The 25,721-nt window shown below is 36.3% G+C and overlaps 4 protein-coding genes and 1 long non-coding RNA gene across 6 annotated transcripts; 3 read left to right on the top strand and 2 right to left on the bottom strand.

Annotated features, from left to right (window-relative positions):
* The first annotated feature begins 553 nt into the window (after positions 1-553).
* LOC103504411 (uncharacterized) lies at positions 554-1,251 on the top strand. Its single transcript, XM_051079226.1, has 4 exons — positions 554-610; positions 699-779; positions 863-1,114; positions 1,216-1,251. The coding sequence occupies exons 1-4, from the start codon at positions 554-556 to the stop codon at positions 1,249-1,251; spliced, it is 426 nt and encodes a 141-aa protein (XP_050935183.1).
* A 7,647-nt stretch (positions 1,252-8,898) lies between these two features.
* LOC127143924 (uncharacterized) lies at positions 8,899-9,596 on the top strand. The gene is made up of 4 exons (XM_051079224.1): positions 8,899-8,955; positions 9,044-9,124; positions 9,208-9,459; positions 9,561-9,596. The coding sequence occupies exons 1-4, from the start codon at positions 8,899-8,901 to the stop codon at positions 9,594-9,596; spliced, it is 426 nt and encodes a 141-aa protein (XP_050935181.1).
* A 5,622-nt stretch (positions 9,597-15,218) lies between these two features.
* Positions 15,219-18,799, bottom strand: LOC127143874 (uncharacterized). Its single transcript, XR_007815438.1, has 4 exons — positions 18,589-18,799; positions 17,781-17,994; positions 16,503-16,552; positions 15,219-15,652 (listed from the first exon to the last, which is right to left on the bottom strand). It is a non-coding gene; the product is annotated as an uncharacterized LOC127143874 (long non-coding RNA).
* A 1,578-nt stretch (positions 18,800-20,377) lies between these two features.
* On the top strand, positions 20,378-22,836 carry LOC103490419 (uncharacterized). Of its 2 annotated transcripts, none has more exons than XM_008449908.3 (2): positions 20,378-20,545; positions 20,823-22,836. In XM_008449908.3, the coding sequence occupies exon 2, from the start codon at positions 20,841-20,843 to the stop codon at positions 22,575-22,577; it is 1,737 nt and encodes a 578-aa protein (XP_008448130.2). In that variant the 5' UTR covers positions 20,378-20,545; positions 20,823-20,840; the 3' UTR covers positions 22,578-22,836. The 2 variants fall into 2 exon arrangements, with proteins under 2 accessions (XP_008448130.2, XP_008448131.2); XM_008449909.3 differs by having other exon boundaries at positions 20,394-20,545; positions 20,829-22,836.
* Positions 22,837-22,920: 84 nt separating this feature from the next.
* Positions 22,921-24,988, bottom strand: LOC103490418 (probable E3 ubiquitin-protein ligase XERICO). Its single transcript, XM_008449906.3, has 2 exons — positions 24,581-24,988; positions 22,921-23,792 (listed from the first exon to the last, which is right to left on the bottom strand). The coding sequence occupies exon 2, from the start codon at positions 23,663-23,665 to the stop codon at positions 23,195-23,197; it is 471 nt and encodes a 156-aa protein (XP_008448128.1). The 5' UTR covers positions 23,666-23,792; positions 24,581-24,988; the 3' UTR covers positions 22,921-23,194.
* Between the last annotated feature and the right edge of the window lie 733 nt (positions 24,989-25,721).

The following is a 25,721-nucleotide window of genomic DNA, read 5'->3' as shown; positions in this document are numbered from 1 at the left end:
AAGAAGAGGATGTCGGGGGGAGGGGCGGTGGACGCGCGCGGCTAGGGTTTCCTTCTTCTCTTTTTCTTTTTTTTTATATATATATATATATATATATAAATATATTAAGTTTAGAAAATAATAATAATAATATTAATATATATATTATATAATAATAATTATAACTAATGATTAAATATTAATATTAATTAATTCTATTAATAATCAATAATAATATATATTAATCAAAGTAAATATAATTTATAATAATATATTACTATTAAATAATTATAATAATATTAAATAATAATATTAATATTTATTTTAAATAAATAGTAAAAGGAAAAATATATTAACATTAAAATTGAACGACAATAATACCCAATACTAATAATATAATTAATATTATATTATTAAAATTCACTTAAAACGCGAAAATTTTTACCTCGAGCTTCGGGACGTTACAGGTGTGACTCGTTCAAAACTATCTCTTTTGTCTCACCAAGATCACAAGTATAAGGTTCTTGAAAAAGAATATTTGAAGATGAAGGAAGAAATGGTAGAAATGAAAACGATGAAAGATGAAATGATCGAAATGAAAGCACTTATGTTATCTTATTTAAAGAAACAGGTATTTCTTTTTTTCTTTTACTAACTTAGATTCTTTTTTTTCTCGTAGTAGTTAACTATATTTTTGGTTTCATATGTGATTATCATAGACTGAACCAAGTGAGGAACTTTCAAATGCTACTGCAAGTGTGCTTAAGCGACTAAATATTCCTCCAATGCCTTCTCCATCGGTAAATTTATTTGTAATAGGATGAAAATTGTTTATGATGTCATTATCTTCTTATTCTAGTATCTCATATTTGTCTTTTCACAGAGTATCAATAACAACAGTCAAACTAAGTGCAAGTTATTAGATTGGTATGGCTCGGGAGAGATTGTTGCTGAAGGAAGATGGTCTTCTAATGATCCAACTGCTATGGTCCATCATATTCCTATTGGTCCACATGCAATTAGAGTATGGATTGATGTAGCAAAGAAACCAAACGCATATTTGTGGAGGCCAACATCAGAAATGAAATGTATTGAAGAAGCTTTGGGAAGTACAGTTGCATGGTCATCTGATAAAGTGATCATTAGTATGTTGTCTAATTCTAATATTTTTTGTCTACATTTTTTAAAGATTTTCTATACTTGTTTAATTAATATATGTTTTACAAATTTATGTAGGTGAATGAAATGGAGTCGTCTTCACCAGAGGACTAAAGATTGTACACTTATGACGAACTTTGCTTGTAGACTTATGATGAACTTTATTTGTATTTTGAGGGTTAATTTGTGCGGTTCATACATTATTTACTAATATGTGTATTTTGATTGGTAATGTGTATGGTTGGTACATTTAGAATGACTACATTGTTTGGTAATTTTAGTACATTATGAATGGTTTTATAGATTTTTGAGAAAAATGTTACCTATATTTTGATTGAAAACGATTAAATAGCATTATTACTGAAAATCATAGCTATAAATACTATACTGTCGAAAAAGGCTATTATAGTTAAAAATTATAGTTATAAACAATATACTATAGCATCGACAAAATGCTATTATAGCTGAAAATTATAGTTATAAATACCCAATACTAATAATATAATTAATATTATATTATTAAAATTCACTTAAAACGCGAAAATTTTTACCTCGAGCTTCGGGACGTTACATTCTTCCCTCCTTAGGGAACTTTCGTCCTCGAAAGTTTTACCCTTCGAACAGTTCGGGATAACGGGACCTCATGTCATCTTCTCGCTCCCACGTAGCCTCTTCTATCCGGTGATTCCGCCATAAAACTTTAACCAGAGGGATTTCCTTATTCCTCAACGTTTTCACCTCTCTAGCCAGTATCTCAACGGGCTGTTCGGTATAGCTCATGTTTTCATCAATCTCTAGTGGCTCGTAATCCACTACATGGGATGGATCTGGCACGTACTTTCTCAACATAGAAACGTGAAACACATCATGGGCTGTCGTGAGTGATGGAGGCAACGCCAAGCGATAGGCTACAGGGCCAATCCGCTCCAGAATCTCAAACGGCCCAACAAAACGGGGACTCAACTTTCCCCTCTTTTCAAAACGCAAGACACCTCTCATAGGTGCTACCTTTAAGAACACTTTATCCCCTACCTCAAACTCAAGGTCCTTCCGCCTCACATCTGCATAACTCTTCTGCCTACTCTGAGCGGTATGCATGCGTGATCTAATCTTTTGTATCGCTTCGTTAGTAGACTGAACTAACTCAGGACCCATCAACCTCTGCTCACCTACCTCATCCCAGCAAACCGGGGATCTACAACATTTGCCGTACAGGGCCTCAAACGGTGCCATGCCAATAGTAGCCTGATAGCTGTTATTATAAGCAAATTCCATCAAATGTAAGTGGGAGTCCCAGCTACCTGGAAATTCCAATGCACACGCTCGCAACATATCCTCTAAAACCTGGTTCAGACGCTCAGTCTGACCGTCAGTCTGTGGATGGAAAGCCGTACTAAAGTCCAATCTCGTGCCCATAGCAGTCTGCAAACCCTTCCAAAATTTGGAAGTGAAACGGGCATCTCTGTCAGAAACAATCGACACTGGCACTCCGTGCAATCTCACTATCTCAGACATGTACAACTGTGCCCACTTACTAGCAGTATAGGTGGATTTACCCGGAACAAAGTGCGCTGATTTAGTAAGTCTGTCCACCACAACCCAGATCACTGTAAATCCCCTCAGAGTTCTCGGTAGCCCGATAATGAAATCCATGGACACGTTCTCCCACTTCCATTCCGGTATGCTCAAGGGTTGTAATAAACCCGCTGGTTTCTGCCTTGGTGCCTTAACCTGCTGACACACCAAGCATTTACTAACAAATTCTGCTACTTCTCTCTTCATGTTACGCCACCAATAAACCCGCTTTAAGTCCTGATACATCTTCGTACTACCTGGGTGCATGGAAAATGGGGAACTGTGCGCCTCAGATAATAATTCTGTCTTAACCGCACTATCTGACGGAACATAGAGGCGTCTCTCAAACAACAGTCCACCATCAGAGGATAACGAGAACTCAGCCGTTTGCCCTGCCTCTGCTAGGCCACGTTTCTCAACCAGATAAGGATCGTTACTCTGAGCATCAATGATCCTCTGCCTCAAGGTCGGCTGTACCGTCAACTGGGCTAACTGCATAGTAACTGCACCCACTGACACTGCAATCTCAGCCCGCTCAAGATCCCGATGCAATGGGGCCTGTCGGGTAATAAGTGCTGCCGAATGTGATACCTTTCTACTAAGAGCATCAGCTACCACATTCGCCTTGTCTGGATGATACAGTATCTCACAATCGTAATCCTTCACTAACTCAAGCCATCTCCGCTGTCTCATATTCAATTCTTTCTGAGTAAAGAAGTACTTCAGGCTCTTATGATCTGTGAATATCTGTATCTTTTCACCGTATAAATAATGCCTCCATATTTTCAAAGAAAAACCACTGCTGCCAACTCTAGATCATGTGTAGGGTAGTTCTGCTCATGACTCTTCAACTGACGAGACGCATAAGCGACCACCTTACCCTGCTGCATCAAAACACAACCCAGACCCTTCTTGGAAGCATCACTATAAATCACGAAACTGCCAGAACCATCAGGTACAGTAAGAACCGGCGCGGTAACTAGCTTCTGTTTAAGGGTCTGGAAACTGTCCTCACATGCCTTGCTCCAAACAAAAGGAGCTCCCTTTCTGGTCAACTGAGTAAGAGGAGTAGCTATACGGGAAAAGTTCTCCACAAACCGTCGATAATAGCCTGCTAAACCCAGAAAGCTACGAACCTCACTGACTGTGGAAGGTCGGGTCCAACCGGTGACTGCCTCTATCTTAGCTGGATCCACAGAGACTCCATCCTTAGAAACCACGTGGCCCAGAAAGGACACCTGCTTCAGCCAGAACTCGCATTTCGAGAACTTTGCATACAACTTATTATCCCGAAGTGTTTGCAAAACCATCCGTAAATGCTCCTCGTGTTCGGCCTCCGTCTTGGAGTATATCAAGATATCGTCGATAAACACAATCACAAAAGTATCTAGGAACTCCCTAAACACTCTGTTCATCAAGTCCATAAACACTGCCGGAGCATTCGTCAAACCAAAAGACATCACAATAAACTCGTAGTGTCCATATCTGGAACGAAATGCTGTCTTCGGTACATCCTCATCCTTAATTCTCAGCTGATGGTATCCCGACCGAAGATCAATCTTAGAGAACACTGTGGCTCCCTGTAACTGGTCAAATAGATCGTCAATCCTGGGCAAGGGATATCTGTTCTTTACGGTTACTTTGTTCAACTCCCTATAGTCAATGCACACACGCATCGATCCGTCCTTCTTCTTAACGAATAAGACTGGCGCACCCCAAGGTGACACGCTCGGTCGAATGAACCCCTTATCAAGCAATTCCTGTAACTGTACCTTCAGTTCTTTCAGTTCTGCGGGGGCCATTCTGTAAGGGGCTCTGGATATAGGGACCGTGCCCGGCTCCAACTCTATGGCAAACTCAACCTCCCTATGCGGAGGTAACCCTGGAAGTTCCTCGGGAAAAACGTCCGGATAGTCCCTCACCACCGGTTCTGACGACAGGGATACATCCGCCTCTCTAGTATCCACCACACTCGCTAAGATACCCCAAGTACCCTGACTGAGCAGTTTACTGGCCCTGATGGCTGAGATTATCTGAGGCAACGACTTTGACCCTCCTCCCTTAAATTTAAAACTGGCCAACGAGGGAGGGTTAAACGTTACCTCCTTACGTGAACAATCTATGCTGGCGTGGTTAGCGGCCAACCAATCCATACCCAGGATTACATCAAAGTCCAGCATATCCAGAACTATCAGCGTTACTTCAATCACATGGCCTGATATCTCAATCTGGCATGCCTTCACCTTTTCTTTCGACAACATACATTCCCCGGAAGGAGTAGATACTGATAGAACATGGTGTAAGGGCTCTACCTCTAAGCGGGCATGCGACACAAATGCGGAAGAGATAAAAGAATGCGACGAACCCGAATCAAACAAAACTAAGGCGTAATGCCCCAACACTGGGAGCGTACCTGTCACTACTGTGCCTGCCTTCTCAGCCTCAGTCCTGTTGGTAGCAAAGACTCTACCCTGATGTGGAGCACCTGCTCCCTGATTCTGCGCGATCCCCGTGAGTCTCAACGGGCATCTATCAGCTGTATGACCCTCTTGCCTGCACTTAAAGCAGGTCCTGGTCCCGAATAAGCAACGGCCCAGATGGTGCTTCCCACAAGTGGTACACAACGGCTTTCCTCTGGCAGCCTCCCCTGCCTCAAAAGGTTTCTGCTGGAAGCTGCGAAACTCACCACCTGGTCTGAAATTCCGCTGTGGCACTGGAACAGGCTGCTGCTCAGCCTTCCTCTTCTGTCCCGACGTCGAACCTCTACCAGCGGTCTTAGACGAGTTGGCCCTCTCCTGTAAACTGAGATCCACTGCCAGGCGCAGTGCATCGGCATGAGTAGCGGGTCTGAAAGCTCGGACCAAACCCTGAATGTCCAGTCTGAGGCCTCTAACAAACTTATCAGCTCTGGCCGCCTCGGTCGCTATCATCTCGGGAGCGAAGCGGGATAACATGTCAAACTCCGCATCGTACTGCTCCACGGTCATGTCACCCTGCTCTAAGTTCAGAAACTCCTGCCGCTTGGCATCTCTCAAACTGGCGGAGAAGAATTTCGCATAGAAACTCTCCTTGAACTGCTGCCACGTGATCTGACTCACATCACCACCTAGCATCGTCTCTGTAGTCTCCCACCATGCAGTACCTCTGTCAGTCAACATAAAAACAGCACACTGAACCTTCTGATCCTCAGGGCATTTCATGTAACGGAATATGGTTTCCAAGGACGATAACCACATCTGAGCCCTGGTGGGGTCCTCCAAAGACCCATCGAACGTCGTGGGATTATACTTCCTGAAATCCCTCAGATGCTTAGCCTCTGCCAACAACTGATCCGGCACAAACTGGGGCGCAACTGGTACTGGAGCCGGAGCTGGAGCAGGAACTCGTGCTGGAGCTGGCGCTGGAGCTGGCGCCGGAGTTGGCGAGGCAGGCTTCTGCTGATACCAACTATAACGACCCAACTTTTCCGGACTAAGCTGAGGTCACTACCAAATATCAAAACTCGACCATTCAACATAAAATTTAAAACGGACCAGATACGATTCATTAAAACATTATAAACCTTACAAAAGACAGTTTCGGGCCCTATTTTTAAATAATTCAAAAAAATCACAAAATAAAATGTCAAGTCACCAGTCCAAAATCACAGTCAAAATATTCTGACAAAATACATAGCGGAAGCGAAAGAAAATCAGACGCGTCCATATGGCCTTCACGCATCCTTCCTGCCTCTCGTCGGTCTGCCCCTCGCTGTGCCCCTACCTGAAAAGTTGAAGAAGAAAAAGGGTGAGTATAAACATACCCAGTAAGGGACCCACTACTGGGCCCGTTAGGGGACAACAGTTAACTTCCTATTCGGGGGTACCCTACATATCAGTCTAGTGCTCCCGAAGGATGCACATATCAGTCTAGTGCTCCCGAAGGATGCACATATCAGTCTAGTGCCCCCGAAGGATGCACATATCAGTCTAGTGCTCCCGAAGGACGCACATATCAGTCTAGTGCTCCCGAAGGACGCACATATCAGTCTAGTGCTCCCGAAGGACGCACATATCAGTCTAATGCTCCCGAAGGATGCACATATCAGTCTTGTGCTCCCGAAGGATGCACATATCAGTCTAGTGCTCCCGAAGGATGCACATATCCGTAAGGCACACTACCCCATAGATGAAGCTAACCGTTACCCCTCAGTCCAAACTAAACTGTCTACATCAATCACATCCCAACGGCATTCATATCACAGTCCCGCCATAGGCTTTATCAGTCAGATAGTATAAGTTTAAACATCTACACCCTCCGTTGCTATATGCATTACCGATTCGCACACCAATAGGGAAAACCCTAGGTCCAATCGACTAACCAACCAAAACCGGACTCACGGTCCATCCCCGTCCAAATTCCATAAACCACATCCCGACCAGTGTCTTACTACATACTGAACCGTAACTTTAGGGTCCATCAACATAAATTCTCAATCCACAAATAGCAGTCACAGTATATTTTCATCAGACAAAATATAGTATCAGTACTTAACAGTCAACTTGCATACAGATATTCAGTACAGTCACTAACGTGTAATCCCCTGTGGATTACTACGGTTTTAGCCTGGACTCGGGGTCCAGTAGTAGGAAAACCCTTACCTGATACTCGGTTATGCCTCTCGATTGAATCCACGCTCAACAGATCAACCTAAACGAAAACACAACGGTTTTAGTTGATGACGTTAGTAGCAGTTGTTTTAAAAAGGTTATCCGTTGACTTACTCAAGGAAAGGAAGCTATCTCCAACCAGGTCTGCCGCGGAACCCGAGAACTTAAGCGTCAACTCTGTACTACCTTCAAGGGAGAAAAGTAGGGCCACATCTTAATCCAACATTCAAACTCGAATCGGACGAGGTAACATTAGGGAATTCATCAAAACAACCCTTACCGAAGACTCACCGTGAACCGAAGTGGAGGAAGGAAGGCTTAGGTGGCTCGGCTCGGCTCGGCTTGGACCCGGCTCGGCTCGGCTCGGCTCGGCTCGGCTCGGCTCGGCTCGGCTCGGCTTGGCTCGGCTCGGCTTGGCTCGGATTGGTTCTCGGCTCGGCTTGGCTCGGCTCGGCTCGGCTCGGCTCGGCTCGGTTCGGCTCGGCTCGGCTCGGCTCGGCTTGGTTCTCGGCTCGGCTCGGCTTGCTCGGCTCGCGGCTCGGCTCGCGGCTCGGCTCACGCGGCTCGCTCGGCTCGGCTCACGCGGCTCACTCGGCTCGGACTGGAAGCGGTTTCGGGTCGGGTCAGCTTGGAACCGGGTCGGGTTGGACGAAAACGGCAGCCACGGTTTTTTTGGAGGGCTTTCTCTCTTCCGGCGACGGCGGCGTTCCCCTCTGTGCTCTGTCGGCGTCGGAACACGAAATGATGAAGGAGAGGATGCCGGCGGTGGTAGAAACGAAGAGAGAGAGATGGAGAAGCGTCGGCTGCCGGCGGTTGGAGGCGAAACGGAAATGGATGGAAGCCGCGGCGGTCGTCGAAGGCGCACGGATGGCGTCTGTGTTCGTCGGGTGAAGGAGCCGAAGAGAGGAAGAAGAAGGGAAGGAGAAAATAGCGGCGGCGCTTCGTGAAGGCAGACGAGCTGTCAGGCGAAGAACGGAGGAAGAAGAAGAGGATGTCGGGGGGAGGGGCGGTGGACGCGCGCGGCTAGGGTTTCCTTCTTCTCTTTTTCTTTTTTTTTTTATATATATATATATATATATATAAATATATTAAGTTTAGAAAATAATAATAATAATATTAATATATATATTATATAATAATAATTATAACTAATGATTAAATATTAATATTAATTAATTCTATTAATAATCAATAATAATATATATTAATCAAAGTAAATATAATTTATAATAATATATTACTATTAAATAATTATAATAATATTAAATAATAATATTAATATTTATTTTAAATAAATAGTAAAAGGAAAAATATATTAACATTAAAATTGAACGACAATAATACCCAATACTAATAATATAATTAATATTATATTATTAAAATTCACTTAAAACGCGAAAATTTTTACCTCGAGCTTCGGGACGTTACAGGTGTGACTCGTTCAAAACTATCTCTTTTGTCTCACCAAGATCACAAGTATAAGGTTCTTGAAAAAGAATATTTGAAGATGAAGGAAGAAATGGTAGAAATGAAAACGATGAAAGATGAAATGATCGAAATGAAAGCACTTATGTTATCTTATTTAAAGAAACAGGTATTTCTTTTTTTCTTTTACTAACTTAGATTCTTTTTTTTCTCGTAGTAGTTAACTATATTTTTGGTTTCATATGTGATTATCATAGACTGAACCAAGTGAGGAACTTTCAAATGCTACTGCAAGTGTGCTTAAGCGACTAAATATTCCTCCAATGCCTTCTCCATCGGTAAATTTATTTGTAATAGGATGAAAATTGTTTATGATGTCATTATCTTCTTATTCTAGTATCTCATATTTGTCTTTTCACAGAGTATCAATAACAACAGTCAAACTAAGTGCAAGTTATTAGATTGGTATGGCTCGGGAGAGATTGTTGCTGAAGGAAGATGGTCTTCTAATGATCCAACTGCTATGGTCCATCATATTCCTATTGGTCCACATGCAATTAGAGTATGGATTGATGTAGCAAAGAAACCAAACGCATATTTGTGGAGGCCAACATCAGAAATGAAATGTATTGAAGAAGCTTTGGGAAGTACAGTTGCATGGTCATCTGATAAAGTGATCATTAGTATGTTGTCTAATTCTAATATTTTTTGTCTACATTTTTTAAAGATTTTCTATACTTGTTTAATTAATATATGTTTTACAAATTTATGTAGGTGAATGAAATGGAGTCGTCTTCACCAGAGGACTAAAGATTGTACACTTATGACGAACTTTGCTTGTAGACTTATGATGAACTTTATTTGTATTTTGAGGGTTAATTTGTGCGGTTCATACATTATTTACTAATATGTGTATTTTGATTGGTAATGTGTATGGTTGGTACATTTAGAATGACTACATTGTTTGGTAATTTTAGTACATTATGAATGGTTTTATAGATTTTTGAGAAAAATGTTACCTATATTTTGATTGAAAACGATTAAATAGCATTATTACTGAAAATCATAGCTATAAATACTATACTGTCGAAAAAGGCTATTATAGTTAAAAATTATAGTTATAAACAATATACTATAGCATCGACAAAATGCTATTATAGCTGAAAATTATAGTTATAAATACTATATTATAGCTTCGAAAAAAGGCTATTATAGCTGAAAATTATAGTCATAAATACTATATTATAGCATCGAAAAAAGGCTATTATAGCTGAAAATTATAGTTATAAATACTATACTATAGCGTCGAGAAAGCGCTATTACATATTAAAGATAGCACATTATTTAAGCTATATTAACTTATTATAGCTCTAACGAAAAACGCTATCAAATGTTTTTATAGCAACGTATATAAGCTATATCTTCAAACTCTACGATAGCACTAGTTATAGCTTCGAGAAAACGCTATAAAAAGACCCAGACTTTTAATAACATGGGCTGTTAGGACTCTCGAAAGACGCTATAAAAAGTCTATTATAGCGTTTTTCGTTAGCTATCGTTTATGTTATTTCTTGTAGTGTTATGCTTATGCATTTTCCGTAATGAATGTTGGCTAAGGTATGGTTCATTTTCTTCAAATTTACAGGTAGTTGAACAATCCATGGACCATGGGATCGATCAAGTTCTCACTTATGCATCAGTTTGATTAGATTAGGTTACACATACATGTAATATTATAGTTAATTTATCTTTTGGATTATTGTAAAACCTTTATGGACAATGTAATTTATATTTTTTATTATCAATATAAATATCTTTCCAAACATATGTGGGTAATGTTGAAATTTAGTATTTAATTTTGTTGAAAGAAGAAATATATGACAGAAAAATATGTGTTGCGAAAATGAAGAATAATAACATCAAACATGTGTCGACATATAAGCCTTTATTAAACAGAAATAGTATGGCAAAGACACATTTCTTAACAACAATTTTATGCAACGAAACATGCATTTACAACGACAATATATTAGTGTAGGGTTATATTGAAAGGTGACATACTTAAAGCATCGTTATAAGAGTATTGATGACAATATATTCGTGTCGAGTGATAGATAACAGGACACATTTAAATTATCAATGTAACGGTATTAATGACAATATATTCGTGTCGAGTGATAGATTATGGTGACACATTTAAAATGTCAATGTAAGGGTATTAATGACAATATATTCATGTCAAGGTATAGATGACGATGACACATATAAAGTGTCAGTATAAGGTTATTAACGATAATATATTCGTGCCGAGTAATAGATAACGGTGACATATTTAAAGCGTCGGTGTAAAAGTATTAATGACAATATAAGTGTCAATATAAGGTTATTAATGATAATATATTCATGTCGAGTAATAGATAACATATTTAAAGCGTTAGTGTAAAAGTATTAATGACAATATAAGTGTTAATATAAGGTTATTAATGATAATATATTCGCCGAGTAATAGATAACGATGACATATTTAAAGCGTCAGTGTAAAAGTATTAATGACCATATATTAGTGTTAAGATGTAGATAATGATGACACATGATTTGCGTCAATGTAAGGGTATTGATGATAAATATATTGGTGTCGAGTTATAGATAACGGTGACATATCTATTGCGTTAAGGTAAAGATATTAATGACACAATTTTTGTGTCATCTAAGCATATTTAATGTCACCTTTTCCAACGTGTCGTTAAATAGTCTTTCTTGACAGTGGCTTTAATGATGCAAAAATTGTGTCGTTGAAAGTTTTTATGACACAATATTTGCATCGTTAAAACTCATGTTTGATGACACTGTTCTATTTAATAAAGCTTATCTGTCGACACATGTTTGGTGTCGTTATTCTTCATTTTCGCAACACATATTTTTCTATCATATATTTCTTCTTTCAAAAAAATTAAATACTAAATTTCAACATTACCCACATATGTTTGGAAAGATATTTATATTGATAATAAAAAATATAAATTACATTGTCGGTAAAGGTTTTACAATAATCCAAAAGATAAATTAACTGTACTGTTGTATTATTCTAAGAAAAAAAATCTAACAGATACGAGTGAAACCTTTACCGACAATGTATCCTAACACTCTCTTGCCATGCAGAGAGTTTGATACTAATTATTTAAATCAGATCAAATCAATTTTTAATTAATTAATCAACCATCAATTAAATAAACATTTAGGAGAAGCATTTTTAAATATAGAAAAGAAAAAAAAACAATTGAAATTATTTACAAAACATTGCAAAATCTATCGAATTTTTCATAACGCATTTAAGTTTTTTCTATCCATAAGAATATCTTTTAACATTTATTTATTTTTAAATTAAGTTTCAAATATTTAATTAATTTGATATTTGAATAATATTTAAATATACTTCTATCTCATCATCTACAATTTTCCTCAAGATCCAAGCTCCTTCTCATGGATGTTTGCAGAGATTTCGGCAGACTACGTAAGATCCTTATCTTCCTCTTTAATTCATTTCATACTTGCATGAGTCTCTTTCACAGTAAGGTTGGTTGGCTTATTTTATTAAACACAAATTTAAATTTAAATTTTCTATATGGTTAATATCTATTAATAAATATTATTAATATATGAATAATATTATTATTAAATACGTAGTTGGCTTTAGAGATTTGATTGTTATGTTGGTTAATATTTATTAATAAACATATGGTTAATATTTATATTCGGTTTGTTGGGGTTATTACCATCTTTTCTCTCAAGTTAATATTTATTATTAAATTTATGGAGTTGAATTTTGTTTTTTTACGCCGTGTGATCTAAAAAGATATAAGCTTGTGCCTGTGTGATATTGTTGTTGAAGACAAAAGTGTGGCAAACATGCATCAAAATTATGTGTTGAGAAAGTCTTTTAAAAAGTACTCAATTTGTGTGCGGTGTTGAACGTTTTGGTTGTGGCACTGTGAGTCACTTGTTTGAGAAGATTCGTGCAAGTTAGGGAGAGCCTAAAAGATTATTCTGAGGAGTCTCTCACAGGGTGAGCCTGTACATTGAGATGTAAGTATGAAGCATGAAGCATATAATCTAGGAGGAGTCTAAATCAGATTCCATGTTCATACATCAAGTGGTTTAAGGGGAGCCTAAACGTTTATCTCGCAAAAGTCGTACGATTCAAGATAATTGATTCTTGATAAGTTATATACATGTGATCGTCTTCAATCTTATTACATGACATTTTCAATTGGGCTAAAGGCCCTCCAAATGTAGATGTTGTGTCATCGAATTGGATTATTAAAGTTCGATGTGTTCTTTGTGCTTTTATGTGTTTTCATAGTTGTTCTTTCTGTTATTAATTCACGGTACAACAAACAGTACAAGTGTTTTCTCAAAAACGTCAATAGAGAGCATTATTGATATTCACACTTGTGGGTATTATATTTTTCCTTCGTTCTTCGGATCTATTTGAAACAATTTGAAGGCAAAATTGAGAGTGAGTTTCCTACAACTTGCAACTTTGCTTGAGGAGGAGCACTCAATCTAGCATCCGTCTCAATTTATTTTGGTTCAATTTTAGTTTTGGGCCCAAATTGTTTATAGAAGGAAAAAAAGAACACGCACACACAACAAAGTTCAGGGACTCCTGTTCTATAATTCTTTTCTCCTTTTGTGATGAAGTAACCATCAAAATCTCATTTTATTTTATGGTTTTTTTTTTTCTAGCTAGCAAAATTTAGGTGGGGAAGGGTCTGGAGTACTGAGGTGCGATCAATTACAACACATTAAGAGTAGGAAGAGAAGATTTCAAGTTATCGAAGAAGGTGGATTATGACGATGCCAAAACTAGTAATTTTGGAGGTGCGATCAGTGACAACACATCAAAGGTTAATTTTCATAAATATAATAAACCGTTAAATATTTACAATCTGTGTAACAAAATGAAAAAGTTTGTGAAACTGATCATTTTTTTTAAATATTCCATGATTTTCGTTCCTTTTTATTGTCTTTCTTCTCTTACTCTTGCGATTTCTTTTCTTTTCATCGTCCTTTTCTCTTTTTTTGCAATTTTTCTAGATATTTATGTTTACTCTTCCTTTCCATATTCTTTCTTTTGCAACTTTTTTCTTTTCCATCGTCTTTTTCTCTTCTTCTACAATTTTTCTTTTATTTTTTTCAAACTGTTTTTTGGTTGAAGATCATGTACAAAATATAAAAGATCTATTTTTTAAAAAAAAATTTCAAACTGTTATTTGATTGTTTAAGATTGTATGTTAAATATAAAATATCGTGAAAAAATATCATTGCGATATTGGATAGCCAAATTTAAATCATCGTGTACAAAAATTAATCAAATCTAAAGGACTGTGTGTAGCAAAGAATCTTAAAAAAATCGTTTAAATCTAAACGATCGTGAACAAAATCTAAACATCTTGTACAAAATCTAAACGATCGTGACCCAAAAAACATTGAAAAAATCATTGACATTTGGCTACGCAAATTTAAATGACTAAATCTAAATGATCATGTATCAAATATAAAGGATCGTGTACCAAATCTAAACGATCATGTAGCAAAAATCTATAAAAAAAAATCGTTGAAATTTGTCTACCCAAATCTAAATGATCAAATTTAAATGATTGTATACCAAAAAATTTTGAAAAAATCGTTTACATTTGACTACCTAAATTTAAATGATCGTACCAAATCTCAATGATCGTGTACCAAAAAATCTTGAAAAAATCATTTAGATTTGGCTACCCAAATTTAAACAATTAAATATAAATGATCGTGTACAAAGAATAGTCAAATCTAAATGATTGTGTACCAAAGAATCTTGAAAAAAATAACCACTACAAGGATCTTGGGCATTCCCAACTTCGTAATGTGTCAGCTAAAATAGAAAAGCGCATCAGCCAAGGTTCTCTCGATATGGGAAACTCCGTCGGAAGTATTATGTAGGAGAAACTTTTTCTAATGCGCTAAAGGACGACGTTGAAATAGCCTCAAATCCGACATAGTTCATGCAAACGTGTGACCGACGCTGGCAATGGAGTATGACTGACGTCGCCTCCACAGATCGGAAATAAGGAAATCCCGACGCAACATCAGGAAAAGTTTCTGCCGACGTTATGGAAAAGATGTCGGAGGAAACCCCTTCCCCGATGTAGTATTTACGACGGGATAATTTTTTTTTTTCATTCTTTTTGTTATTGTGAGGTATTATTTTCGGTTCATCTTCGAAAGGCAACAAACAAAATTTATAAAAAATGATTAAAATAAGAAAATTATAATTTATAAAACTAAATACGAAATCCAAATGTGTAATAAAAATTACAATTCATACTATTGTTCAAATTGTTTAAAAGGATGATATTATAAGAAAAAAAAACTACATCTGTCACACCCCTCCCAAACTACCTACTAGCTTAGCACAAAAGACGGCGTAAAGCTGATTGACATCGCTCTCCTCTAACAATATCGATTGACTCTACTGAACTCTTGAACTTGATAAACATGCTAATCTTGTATATAAACTATTTTAGATGCAACACAACACAACGAAACCTAGACAAATCATAGACATACACGAAATGAAGCCCTAAAATAACTGATTTAGCAAGTAAACCCGATGGAGACACTATAACCAAAAAAATAACCAACAAAGGTTTATACAATTGCAAGACTTAGAGCTTGCACAAATTATAGAGTATCTATATCTTACAAAGACATATACAACATAACAAACCATACTTTATGTGCAACTTCAACCACATACTGGCAATCGATATGAGAGCCTTAGTAAACTAAGGCAGTCTATCAAGCACCGGGAGATCGATCTCTACCTAGAAAGTGGAAAAAATATTTTGAAAGCGTAAGCTATAAAGCTTAGTGAGTGACTCAGTTTAAAACTGAAAATCTAGAGATCAAAGCAAGTAAAAATATTTTGAAAGCGTAAGCTATAAAGCTTAGTCAGTGACTCAGTTTAAAACTGTAAATCTAGAGATTAAATCTTTTTAATCAAATCGTAAGTATAAACATATAAACATATAATAATAATAACATCTTTCTCAAATACTCAACGTGTACATCACTGAAATCTAGCAAGGGCATATCAAGTATATCAAAAACATTATTTTAAATAACATGACAAATCTACATTATGTAGGGACGCCCAGTACAACCAACGTTTACTAGCTTTACAATGTAGTGGGGCCTGCCCAACACTTCCATCGTCTTTGTCATAGTTGGACACACCCATCATTCATGACAACATCATTGTTACGGAGTACACTCAACATCAACAATGGAATCTAAATTGTGTGCACGCGGTGCCATATAGCCTAGGACTCAATATCTTAGTCATGTAGTTACAGAAACCTCCGAAAATCATACGAAAATATTAAAACATGTCTGCTACCTTTATCTTTTGTAAAACTCAAGCTTACTCAGATTATTATGGAAAACTGAAAATCTAAAAACAATACTTGCTTAAAATGATATTGTTTCAACTACTTTTCAGAAAAACGATAATAACGTGCTCATATATAAATTTTATCATAAAACCTAAGCTTGAAACTTATGCTTGAATTAATTCATAAAAATCATGTGTTATTCATAAAATCAGATTCAAATATAGCAACACAATCATAAAAAAATAGTTTAGAAATTAGTTTTGAAATCTGTTTCACTCACAGCCTTAGGGTAGTTCCTTGGTGTGTAGACTTAGCTTATTTCCTCTTGGGCTGTCAAACAAACCAAAACCAAGCGTCAAAAACTTATATAGTCGTGTATGTTTGTAGGAACTTAAGATGACGCACAAAAGATGACATTCAACAATTCCAAACTAAGACATAAAAGAATATGTCACCTATTTTTCAAGAACTTTCCAGATTTAACAACTTAACTTCAAATATTCATAACTTTCTCAATACTTTACCAAAACTAGTGTACTTTATATCATACTCTTCATTTTAAACTCCTCTATAACTTGAAAGAATAAAAATGAGATTCCTAACAAATTGCTATAGAAATGGCCCGAAATAGAGGTAGTCTAAAATCAAATCTTTTGCTAACCCCTGACTTGCTCCTAAAATTAAGCTTACTTTCTATCATTTTTGGCTTACAATTACTTCATAAAAGTTGTAGGAAATTTCATAATATTTTCAACCATGCCTAACAGAGCTTCTAACTCTCTTTGTAAGGTTTGAAAAACTTAAAGAACTAGAGCCTTTACGAATTCACACATAAAACTTATGATCTGAATGCCTCTTCGAAAAACACCAACTAACATCGGAATTTGCTCATACTTATAACATCGAAATTTGCTCATACTTCCTTCATAAAACTTGTTATAAATTGAATTAAACTTCCAAAAATATAAACCTCTTTTAATTTCTCTTGAGCAGTTCAAACCAACTTAAAACCAGAGGATATCTGTGTGAATTCAATCTGTCCAGAAAATGACTTGAGCTTGTTGTTTCCTATCTTCTTCAACCTCCAAACTACATAATTTTTGCTTTCAATCTTTTCAAATCCTCCCTCAACACATCTTTGAAGTTAAAGAACCAAAAGTGATAAAAAATGGGAGAAGAAACTTTAGCGGTGAAGAAGAATGGGAGAAACAAATAACACTTTCAATGAATCTCTTCCCTTTCTACTTTCTTTTCTTATATATATATATATATGTAATGTTATTTGCATTTTTCCTTTTCCTTTATTTTCTCTTAAAAAAAATCCAAAATGATTAACACAAAGCATTGCCATTTTCTTCAACAACTTAGATTCAACTTTCTATATTATATGACAATAGCAAAGAATCCAAAGAGAATCTCGAGTTTACAACATCTATCTCCTAAAATTTCACAGAAGCCAAAAGAAAGAATTCCAAATCTACAAATGACATAAAAGTATAGTTAGATATATATCATAGACGAGAAATTAAACAAATTAAAAGTTGAAAAATATGTGTACCCCAAGCATGTTCATGGTCCTCTCTGTGCTCGACTCATCTCCTCGATTATCTTCCTCATCTCTTCCATTTGTCGTACATTTTTTTTTTCATTTTTCAAGCAGTCGCTTCCATTTGTCGGTCCGGTTTGACATTTTTCGGTCCCGCTCCTCCTCCCAACTTTCAAGTTAAGTTTAAAACTACCTAAAACTTCTAACATACTTCATTAAAAGCTACCTAAGAACATCCAAAACTACTAACAAATTAGAAACTAATTTTGACATAAAAATGCTACCATAATTATAGAATAGTCATAAATCAAATCAACCACAAATTACTTCAACCTTTTCACAAGTTATCTATTTTCAGAAAACAAAACAAAAAATAACTTGCAAACAATTTTAAATTCAAATTTAATATCAAATTCAAATTCAAATTCAAATTAAATATCAAATTCAATCTCAAATGCAAATTAAATCACAATCCCAAATTCAATAAACACCCCTCAATTCAATATAACCCTCCTCAAATTCAATATCCCCACAAATCTCAACACATTCAAATTATTTATAAATGTCAAATTCAATCTCAACATCAATCTTAAATCCTAAAAACAATTCAAATTTCATATTAAAATGTAAAACTAATTCAAAATCTATATCTAAATCCTAAAACTATTTCAAATCTAAATTCTAAAACAAATCCTAAAACTAATTAACTAAACTAAAACTAAAATAAAAACAATAAAAAAACAGGCAAACAATTTCAATAAACTCTATCAATACATAATTTTTTAAATTTTAAAATTAAAAAAAAACACAAAAAACAAACCTTGATTAGGAACGGTAGCGGATAAATAGGACGGTGAGGGAGGAGGGTGGGCGGCGAAGAACTGTGGCAGAGACGATGACGTAGGGCGGATGGTGTACAACGGATGATGAACGACAATCTCTGCCTCTTCCTCTTTTCCTTTGCGTTTATGTTCTATGTTCTATGAACACAAAATGAAATATATAGGGCATTTTTCGACGCACCTCGAAAAAGTCAGAAACCCCACTTTTTTCGATGCCATAAAGTGAAACATTGGAGATAGTTCCAATCAACCCCGACATTTCACTAACGGTGTCGATATTGGCTGGCACTATCTTCGATGTCATGCAGCGACGTTAGAGAAAATTAAGCAATAAATTATTACTTAATTTTTCTAGATGCGTCCAATGATGGCCTAAGGGATGGTTGCAACCATCCTCGACTTTCCTTAAATAAATATTTTTACTCTCCCCGACATTTATTTCCACGGTGTCGGATAAATTTCAAAATAAATTTTGAAAAAAAAGACAAATTGGTTGAGCATTCCTGACGTCTTAATTTAGATGTTGGGATTGTCCCTTATACTGAAGCTACTTTGCATGCGTCGGGAATGGTTCGTCATTTCCAATTTGCTCATTTACGACTTGATTTTCGACGTCAGGAATCCTCCGATTTCTTGTAGTGAACAATCGTGTAAAAAAGAATAGCCAAATCTCAACGATCGTTTACCAAATATATTTCATGTCCTAGGTACCAATTAATTAGGAGATATTTTCTATCTTTTCTATTGTGAACCTTTGAATTTTTTTCATTTTCGTAATTATTATTTACAGTGTAAATATTTTGCCACTTTGTTATATTTTCTAAAAACCACCTATATAAATTAAACTTTTTTATATAACAAAATAAAACAAAAATCGCATGTGCCTCGCACGTGTATTTGACTACTTTATATAAAAAATTAACACTTATTTATTCAATAATTTGTTACAAATTTACATATTACAGACTTATAACGCTAATTCCAACCATTAATCGAAAAGTTACGTGAATTTGTATCATAAATATGTGCTATAATTCTTCGAACACTTTCTCTTAGTGGTTAAAATTACTAATGATTGTTTTTGGATTTTTCTAAAGAAAATAATAAAAAAAAAAGTTTGAATCTCTTTCTAGTTGCTCTGGAACAATTATTCATGGTAAAAATTGACTAAAGCACGAAAATTTCTATGTACAATTTTGTCATAAAATTCAAATATTTGGATGATTTTCTATTTTTATGTTAAAAGATTGTGGTAATTATTTCTCTATTTTATATAAAAAAGATTTTAAATATGAAAAGATAAACTAAAACTTTTACTGCATATGACAAAATTTTAAATTTAATTAACCATATATGTTTTATTATTGTAAATCAATATGATTGATAAAGTATATTAATGTTTATTAATATTTATTATTAATAAAATCTAAAATTTTGTTACAATATTACATTTTCTACCATTTAACTTTATAAAATTTCATTAAATGTACGTGGATCTTTAGCTAAGTGAAGTGGTTGTTAGGGTTCATCAAATAATGGAAGAAAAATAAATTAGTCTAAGAATGAAACAATTAATTAGTTAAATTAAATGAAGGCATAAAAGTTGTTTGCACTAATTACGATTTTGCCACTGTCGGTGTGACCGAAAAGTACAGACTAAACCGCTCCAGCTGAGATCTCGTTAACAAGTGAAATCGTCCATCTTCATCCACGTCATTCTACCTGGCACGTGGAAGCATCATATGACTCTATGGTTACCGTAAAAATATCACATACATCCCTTTTCTCTCGCCGACTACTCGGTCCTCATTTTGACTTTTTTTTTATTTGGGGGCTTAGCGAAATCTACCATTTCCCCTGTTCCTCTCACTTCCCATCTCACTTCGAAGGCTATGGTCTTCAATTTCTCCGGTCTTCTTCTTGCTTGACAGTCAGGTATTACTATGTTCACCGCTTTTTCTTTCTAATAGATCAATGTACCTGTGGTATTGACGTTTTGTTTCGTTTGATTTCTGTGCAATCTGATTGTGGGGTTTGTTCGGTCATTCATCTCTTGGAACCCCCATTTTGTTTTTTTCTTTCTGTTTTTTTACATTTCTGTTGAGATCTGTGAGATTTCCTTCCTTTTTTTTCTGTGAATTGTTCTATAAACGATTTTTGGCGATTTGGGTTTGAGGTTTTTTCTTCTCTCCTTTTTTTCTTTCCTTGATAGTTGTAGATTTTGAAGTTGATGGTTGGAAAGATGCTGGGTCGGTCATCCCTTTACAGAAATGGAAGCTTTAGACCAGAGAATCTGGGCCAGAATGCGCTTGCTCTTATTGGGAATCTTTGTTTCACTTTGTTTGTGGTTGGGGTTTTGATTTTTACGATTATTGCTGCTACGTACGAACCTGAGGATCCTCTCTTTCACCCATCCACCAAGATCACTACGTTTCTCACATCCAACTCCAATGCCACTTTTAAAACTGATAGCACTGTGATAAAGACTGGGGAGGATTTCATGGCTGCCAATCAAACTGCATTTGCAACTTTTCTCAATGAAACTGATATTGTCAAAATTATCGATGCTGAAAACTCGGCTTTGGGTACTGCTACTGAAGGAAATTCGCCTGAGTGCAATAACAATGTGGATGATCCCATCGATTGTCGCGACCCTGAGGTTTTCCATTTGATGATGGAGACTACGATAGAGCGATTCAAGGACATCCATTTTTATCGATTTGGGAAACCAGTTCGTGGGTCCAACGACAGCACCTGTGATATGGCATGGCGGTTTCGGCCCAAGGAAGGGAAGATTGCAGCTTTTTATAAAGATTATAGGAGGTTTGTGATTACTCGATCTGCGAATTGTTCTCTAAGTATCATTAGCATAGGTGACTACCACACTGGTGTGAATGCTAGGAAGAGGAAAAAGAATCCTAAACATAATTTTGAGAAGAAAATGGAGCAGCTAGAGCAAGCAGTCTCTTCTTTGCCTGTTGTTGGGGAGGTTGTAAACGATTCCCTCCCCGTGGTTGAGTCTGAAGGCTCATTTAGTCAGGGGAAGTACCTGCTTTATGAGATGGGTGGAGATAAATGCAAAAGCATGAATCATTATTTGTGGAGCTTCTTGTGTGCTTTAGGTGAAGCTCAGTATTTGAATCGAACATTAGTTATGGATTTGAAAATTTGTCTGTCATCAATATATACTTCATCAAATCAAGATGAGGAGGGAAAAGATTTTAGGTTTTATTTTGATTTCGAGCATCTGAAAGAGTCCGCATCTATCTTGGACCAGGGTCAGTTTTGGTCTGATTGGGAGAAATGGCAAAAGAAAGATCGATTAGGTCTTCACCTTGTTGAGGACTTTCGGGTCACACCTATGAAACTTGCAGATGTGAAGGATGCTTTGATATTGAGAAAGTTCGGATCTGCAGAGCCTGATAATTATTGGTATCGGGTCTGTGAAGGAGAAACGGAATCTGTAGTTAAGCGACCGTGGCATTTGATTTGGAAATCAAGACGTCTGATGGATATAGTATCTTCAATTGCATCAAGATTGAATTGGGATTATGACTCAGTCCACATAGTAAGAGGCGAGAAAGCAAAGAACAAGGAGCTCTGGCCAAATCTTGCTGCTGATACTTCACCTGATACTCTTCTGTCGACATTGCAAGACAAGATTGAGGATGGAAGGAACCTTTACATTGCTACAAATGAACCAAACACAGACTACTTCGATCCCTTGAAAGACAAATACTCTACGCATTTTCTCAATGAATACAAGGATCTATGGGACAAAGGCAGTGAATGGTACACAGAAACAATGAATCTTAACAATGGTGTACCAGTTGAATTTGATGGATATATGAGAGTATCAGTAGACACAGAGGTGTTCTTAAGAGGGAAGAAACAACTAGAAACGTTCAACGATCTTACAAACGATTGCAAGGATGGCATCAATACCTGCAATGTTGCAACCAATTAGCATCAAACTTGAAAACCGTTATATTTCTTGGAAATGAGCTATAAAGCGGAGGCCTTGTTTCTGTTGCTTTGAGAATCAATTGATAGATTATGAAATGACTTAGCTTAATATTGAGTTTTGTACTTGCATTAGTAACTACCATTAAGTTGGATCTTTCTAATTTTTAAGTTATTGAGGTTGCGTTTGCTGAGTATAATGTATTATATGTTTCAAATTTTCCATTGATATTTAGAGACTGCTCTGAGAATTCATCTGTTTATATGGCAACCTTTCATTAGAGGAAAAATACAAGCAGGAAAAAGAGATACTCATGTTCTTAGCAATGTAATTTCGATGAGGAAGATGATAAAGGGAAGTAGCTGCATTAACTTGAAATGTAAAAGCCAGTCTCAAGACTGCATAAACACCAAAAAGGAAAAAGATCAAAAAGCAGAAAGCTTGATATTTACAATGAAATAACTAGGGTCCGAGACCCAACCACACTCATCACGCTTCCAACTCCTCATGCATATGAAAGGTACAAATGCTATGGCCTGCGGATGCACTTTTTAAGTTTATCTACACTATGCTGCTGTACAATGGTAAGAAGTTCCTCAACCATCGTATTAATAATCCTCTCACCAAAAGCAGGAAGCTGTGTCTTCTTCTGGCATTAACGGAGTTCGACACAGTGGGCATGTAAGGTTCCAGTAGTCCAACCACTTCTCCAAGCACACGCTATGGAAAAGATGGCCACAAGATAAATGATTTATCTCTGATTCAGGTTCAAATTGGGTTAGGCAAACTGAGCAATCGTGTTCAAGCCATTTACAGCTTCGAACTTTGTCGAAAAGAATTGCCGGGATTCGGCTGCGGAACTCTTCAATGTAACTTCCATTGGGGTTAAGATGAAACTCTATGGACTCGGGAGCATTCTCCATAGAATCTGGTGACGAAGGTAATGTAGCTGAGGACGAGGAGAGATGGATGCCAACAACATGGAGGATTGACCGAACTATGCCTTTGAAGATAGAAATGGATAAGGCTGTATTTACAAGGATCACACCTAGTACTCCTTCAGAAGGGGCAGGAAGGCTGGAGAGTCCCATTGTTACCAGAATTTTAGGTACAAAATAAGCGTTTGAAATATGAAAAACTGGAAATGTGAAAGAAGTCACAGTTCTGACTTCTGAGTTCAAACGGTTCTGCAGTCAGAACCTTTCGTTGATATCTGATCTGAAAATGCAAAAGGTGAAGTCAAGAGAAGAATTAGAGTTTCATGCTGTAAACAGAGAAAAGAATACAAAAGCAGCTTATCAAACATCGTATAAAAAAGAAAAAAAAAAAAAGGAGCGAAATTGTTGACAGATGAAGAGCGGAGGAAAATCTCAGTTTGACAGAAGAAAATGAAAAAATAGAGAAAAAAAACAGAACCTACAGACAGGCAAAGAATTCGGACATAGAATTAAAACCTCAATACATTAATAGACGAATGTATTCCTTCCTTTTGTGATCCTAGCTCCCAACAGGGAATTAAAATGAAGATTGATGAAGACAAAAAAATTCCATCTGGAAATAGAAACTTCTTGTGTAAAGATCTGTTTAGATGCTAGAGCCAAGAACATTGAATAGAATCATCAAAAGTTTCCATTTATATCAAAGAGAGTAACCCAACCGCCAGCACGCACACGTACACGCTAAACAGAATATACCAAGAGTTTCTATTATAGAACATCAAAATTAGGGCAATAGATTTACTCAGAAACAACCCAGGAACTTCGAAAGATTGATCAAGAACAAGAACACAAAAGATGCAGGGGAAAATTAATCCACTCGGATCAAATCCAAAAAAACCATGTAAAAGAATTCAAAGGACCCCATAACTCTAAATTTGCAAATTCAGACAGAAAATCCAGCAACAGAACCAAAAACCTCAAGAAATCAAATCAGCAAATGAAAGCAAGATCATAATCCCAATCTAGAAAGACAGAGCAAATTGTGGAAAAGCAAGAAGAAAAGCATACCAAAATCAGAAAGAGATGGCTTCAAAGGGATGAGAAAAAGAGAGATTAGGAAGAAGACTAGATGTAAGAAATGATCGAGATTCACAGAATCGGTGAGAAGTTGATCTTCATTTCCCTTTTTGTATGTTTTTGTTAATGACAAACAAAGAGAGTTGTGTTGTTGATGGTTTTATACAGAGAGACAGGGGCAGCCTTCTTCTTCCTGTAAAGTTCTCGAGCTCGACAAACCCCAAACCTACCTCTCCGGTTCTGAAGGAGAAACTAACCCACGTTCTGTAACCATGGTTAGCTTTCTGTCTCTTCTGCCGCACTCTGCCATACCCAAAACCTCAAAACCATGGTTACTTTATATCATGAGCTCAACCCATCTGAGTTAAGCTTACTGTTCAAATCTTTTTTCCATCTCTTGGGGTCTCCTTTTTATTTTTCTTTTTTGTGGGATTTGTATGGATTGGCTGAGAGACAAGGGGTCGAAGCCCTTCCTCAATCAAAGTTTCCAACTTGGAATCAAAGTTTCCAACTTTACAAGTTACAAACTGCCACTAAAAGAGAATTAAGTAACTCTGCCAATTTTTGACGTTATCTCATCACATTCCAATTATTTTGTTACCCAATTCCTATTTCCTTTTACTTTTAATGACAAAATCTCAACATGTGGGTGCTTTTAGTTTATCACATTTTGAACTTCAAACTATTTTGAACCTTCAACTTATTGCAAAAGAAAAGAATAAAACTCTGGAGAGTTTTTTAACTATTGGAAGTTTCTTCTTAGTCTTACGGAAAAATTAACATGATTCACGGAATCAAGAATCAATTATTGTGCACTAGCTAACTCATGTCAATTTTTAATTCATCCAAATTGAAAGATAAATTGTACAATTTCATTGTAGTTTTATTGCAAACCAACATTACCTTTTATATTTTCATGGGTTTGTTTTATTATGTGTTTCATAGTAGATTTAGAATATAATAAATACATTCAATAAAGATGTAACAATGTGATTGATAACAACCATTTGATACATACATAGATTTGGAACTATACATGTTTTTAATTAGAGTTTAATACAAATTTGGCAAAATAAGGTTTTAAAATTAGGTCCATAGCACAAAATTATTAGTTTTACAAAAATGGCAAAAC

Source organism: Cucumis melo, chromosome 11 (assembly GCF_025177605.1).
Source record: "Cucumis melo cultivar AY chromosome 11, USDA_Cmelo_AY_1.0, whole genome shotgun sequence".
Taxonomy (NCBI): Eukaryota; Viridiplantae; Streptophyta; class Magnoliopsida; order Cucurbitales; family Cucurbitaceae; genus Cucumis; species Cucumis melo.
This window is presented reverse-complemented; position numbering and strand designations above follow the sequence as displayed.

Bases quoted from the DNA above. Each gene is read 5' to 3' on its own strand.
- LOC127143924 (XM_051079224.1), top strand. From the start codon at position 8,899: ATGAAAGATGAAATGATCGAAATGAAAGCACTTATGTTATCTTATTTA. The intron at 8,956-9,043 runs GTATTTCTTTTT...TGATTATCATAG, and splicing joins TATCTTATTTAAAGAAACAG to ACTGAACCAAGTGAGGAACT. The intron at 9,460-9,560 runs GTGATCATTAGT...AAATTTATGTAG, and splicing joins TTGCATGGTCATCTGATAAA to GTGAATGAAATGGAGTCGTC.
- LOC103490419 (XM_008449908.3), top strand. From the start codon at position 20,841: ATGGTTGGAAAGATGCTGGGTCGGTCATCCCTTTACAGAAATGGAAGC.
- LOC103490418 (XM_008449906.3), bottom strand. From the start codon at position 23,665: ATGGGACTCTCCAGCCTTCCTGCCCCTTCTGAAGGAGTACTAGGTGTG.
- LOC103504411 (XM_051079226.1), top strand. From the start codon at position 554: ATGAAAGATGAAATGATCGAAATGAAAGCACTTATGTTATCTTATTTA. The intron at 611-698 runs GTATTTCTTTTT...TGATTATCATAG, and splicing joins TATCTTATTTAAAGAAACAG to ACTGAACCAAGTGAGGAACT. The intron at 780-862 runs GTAAATTTATTT...GTCTTTTCACAG, and splicing joins CTCCAATGCCTTCTCCATCG to AGTATCAATAACAACAGTCA.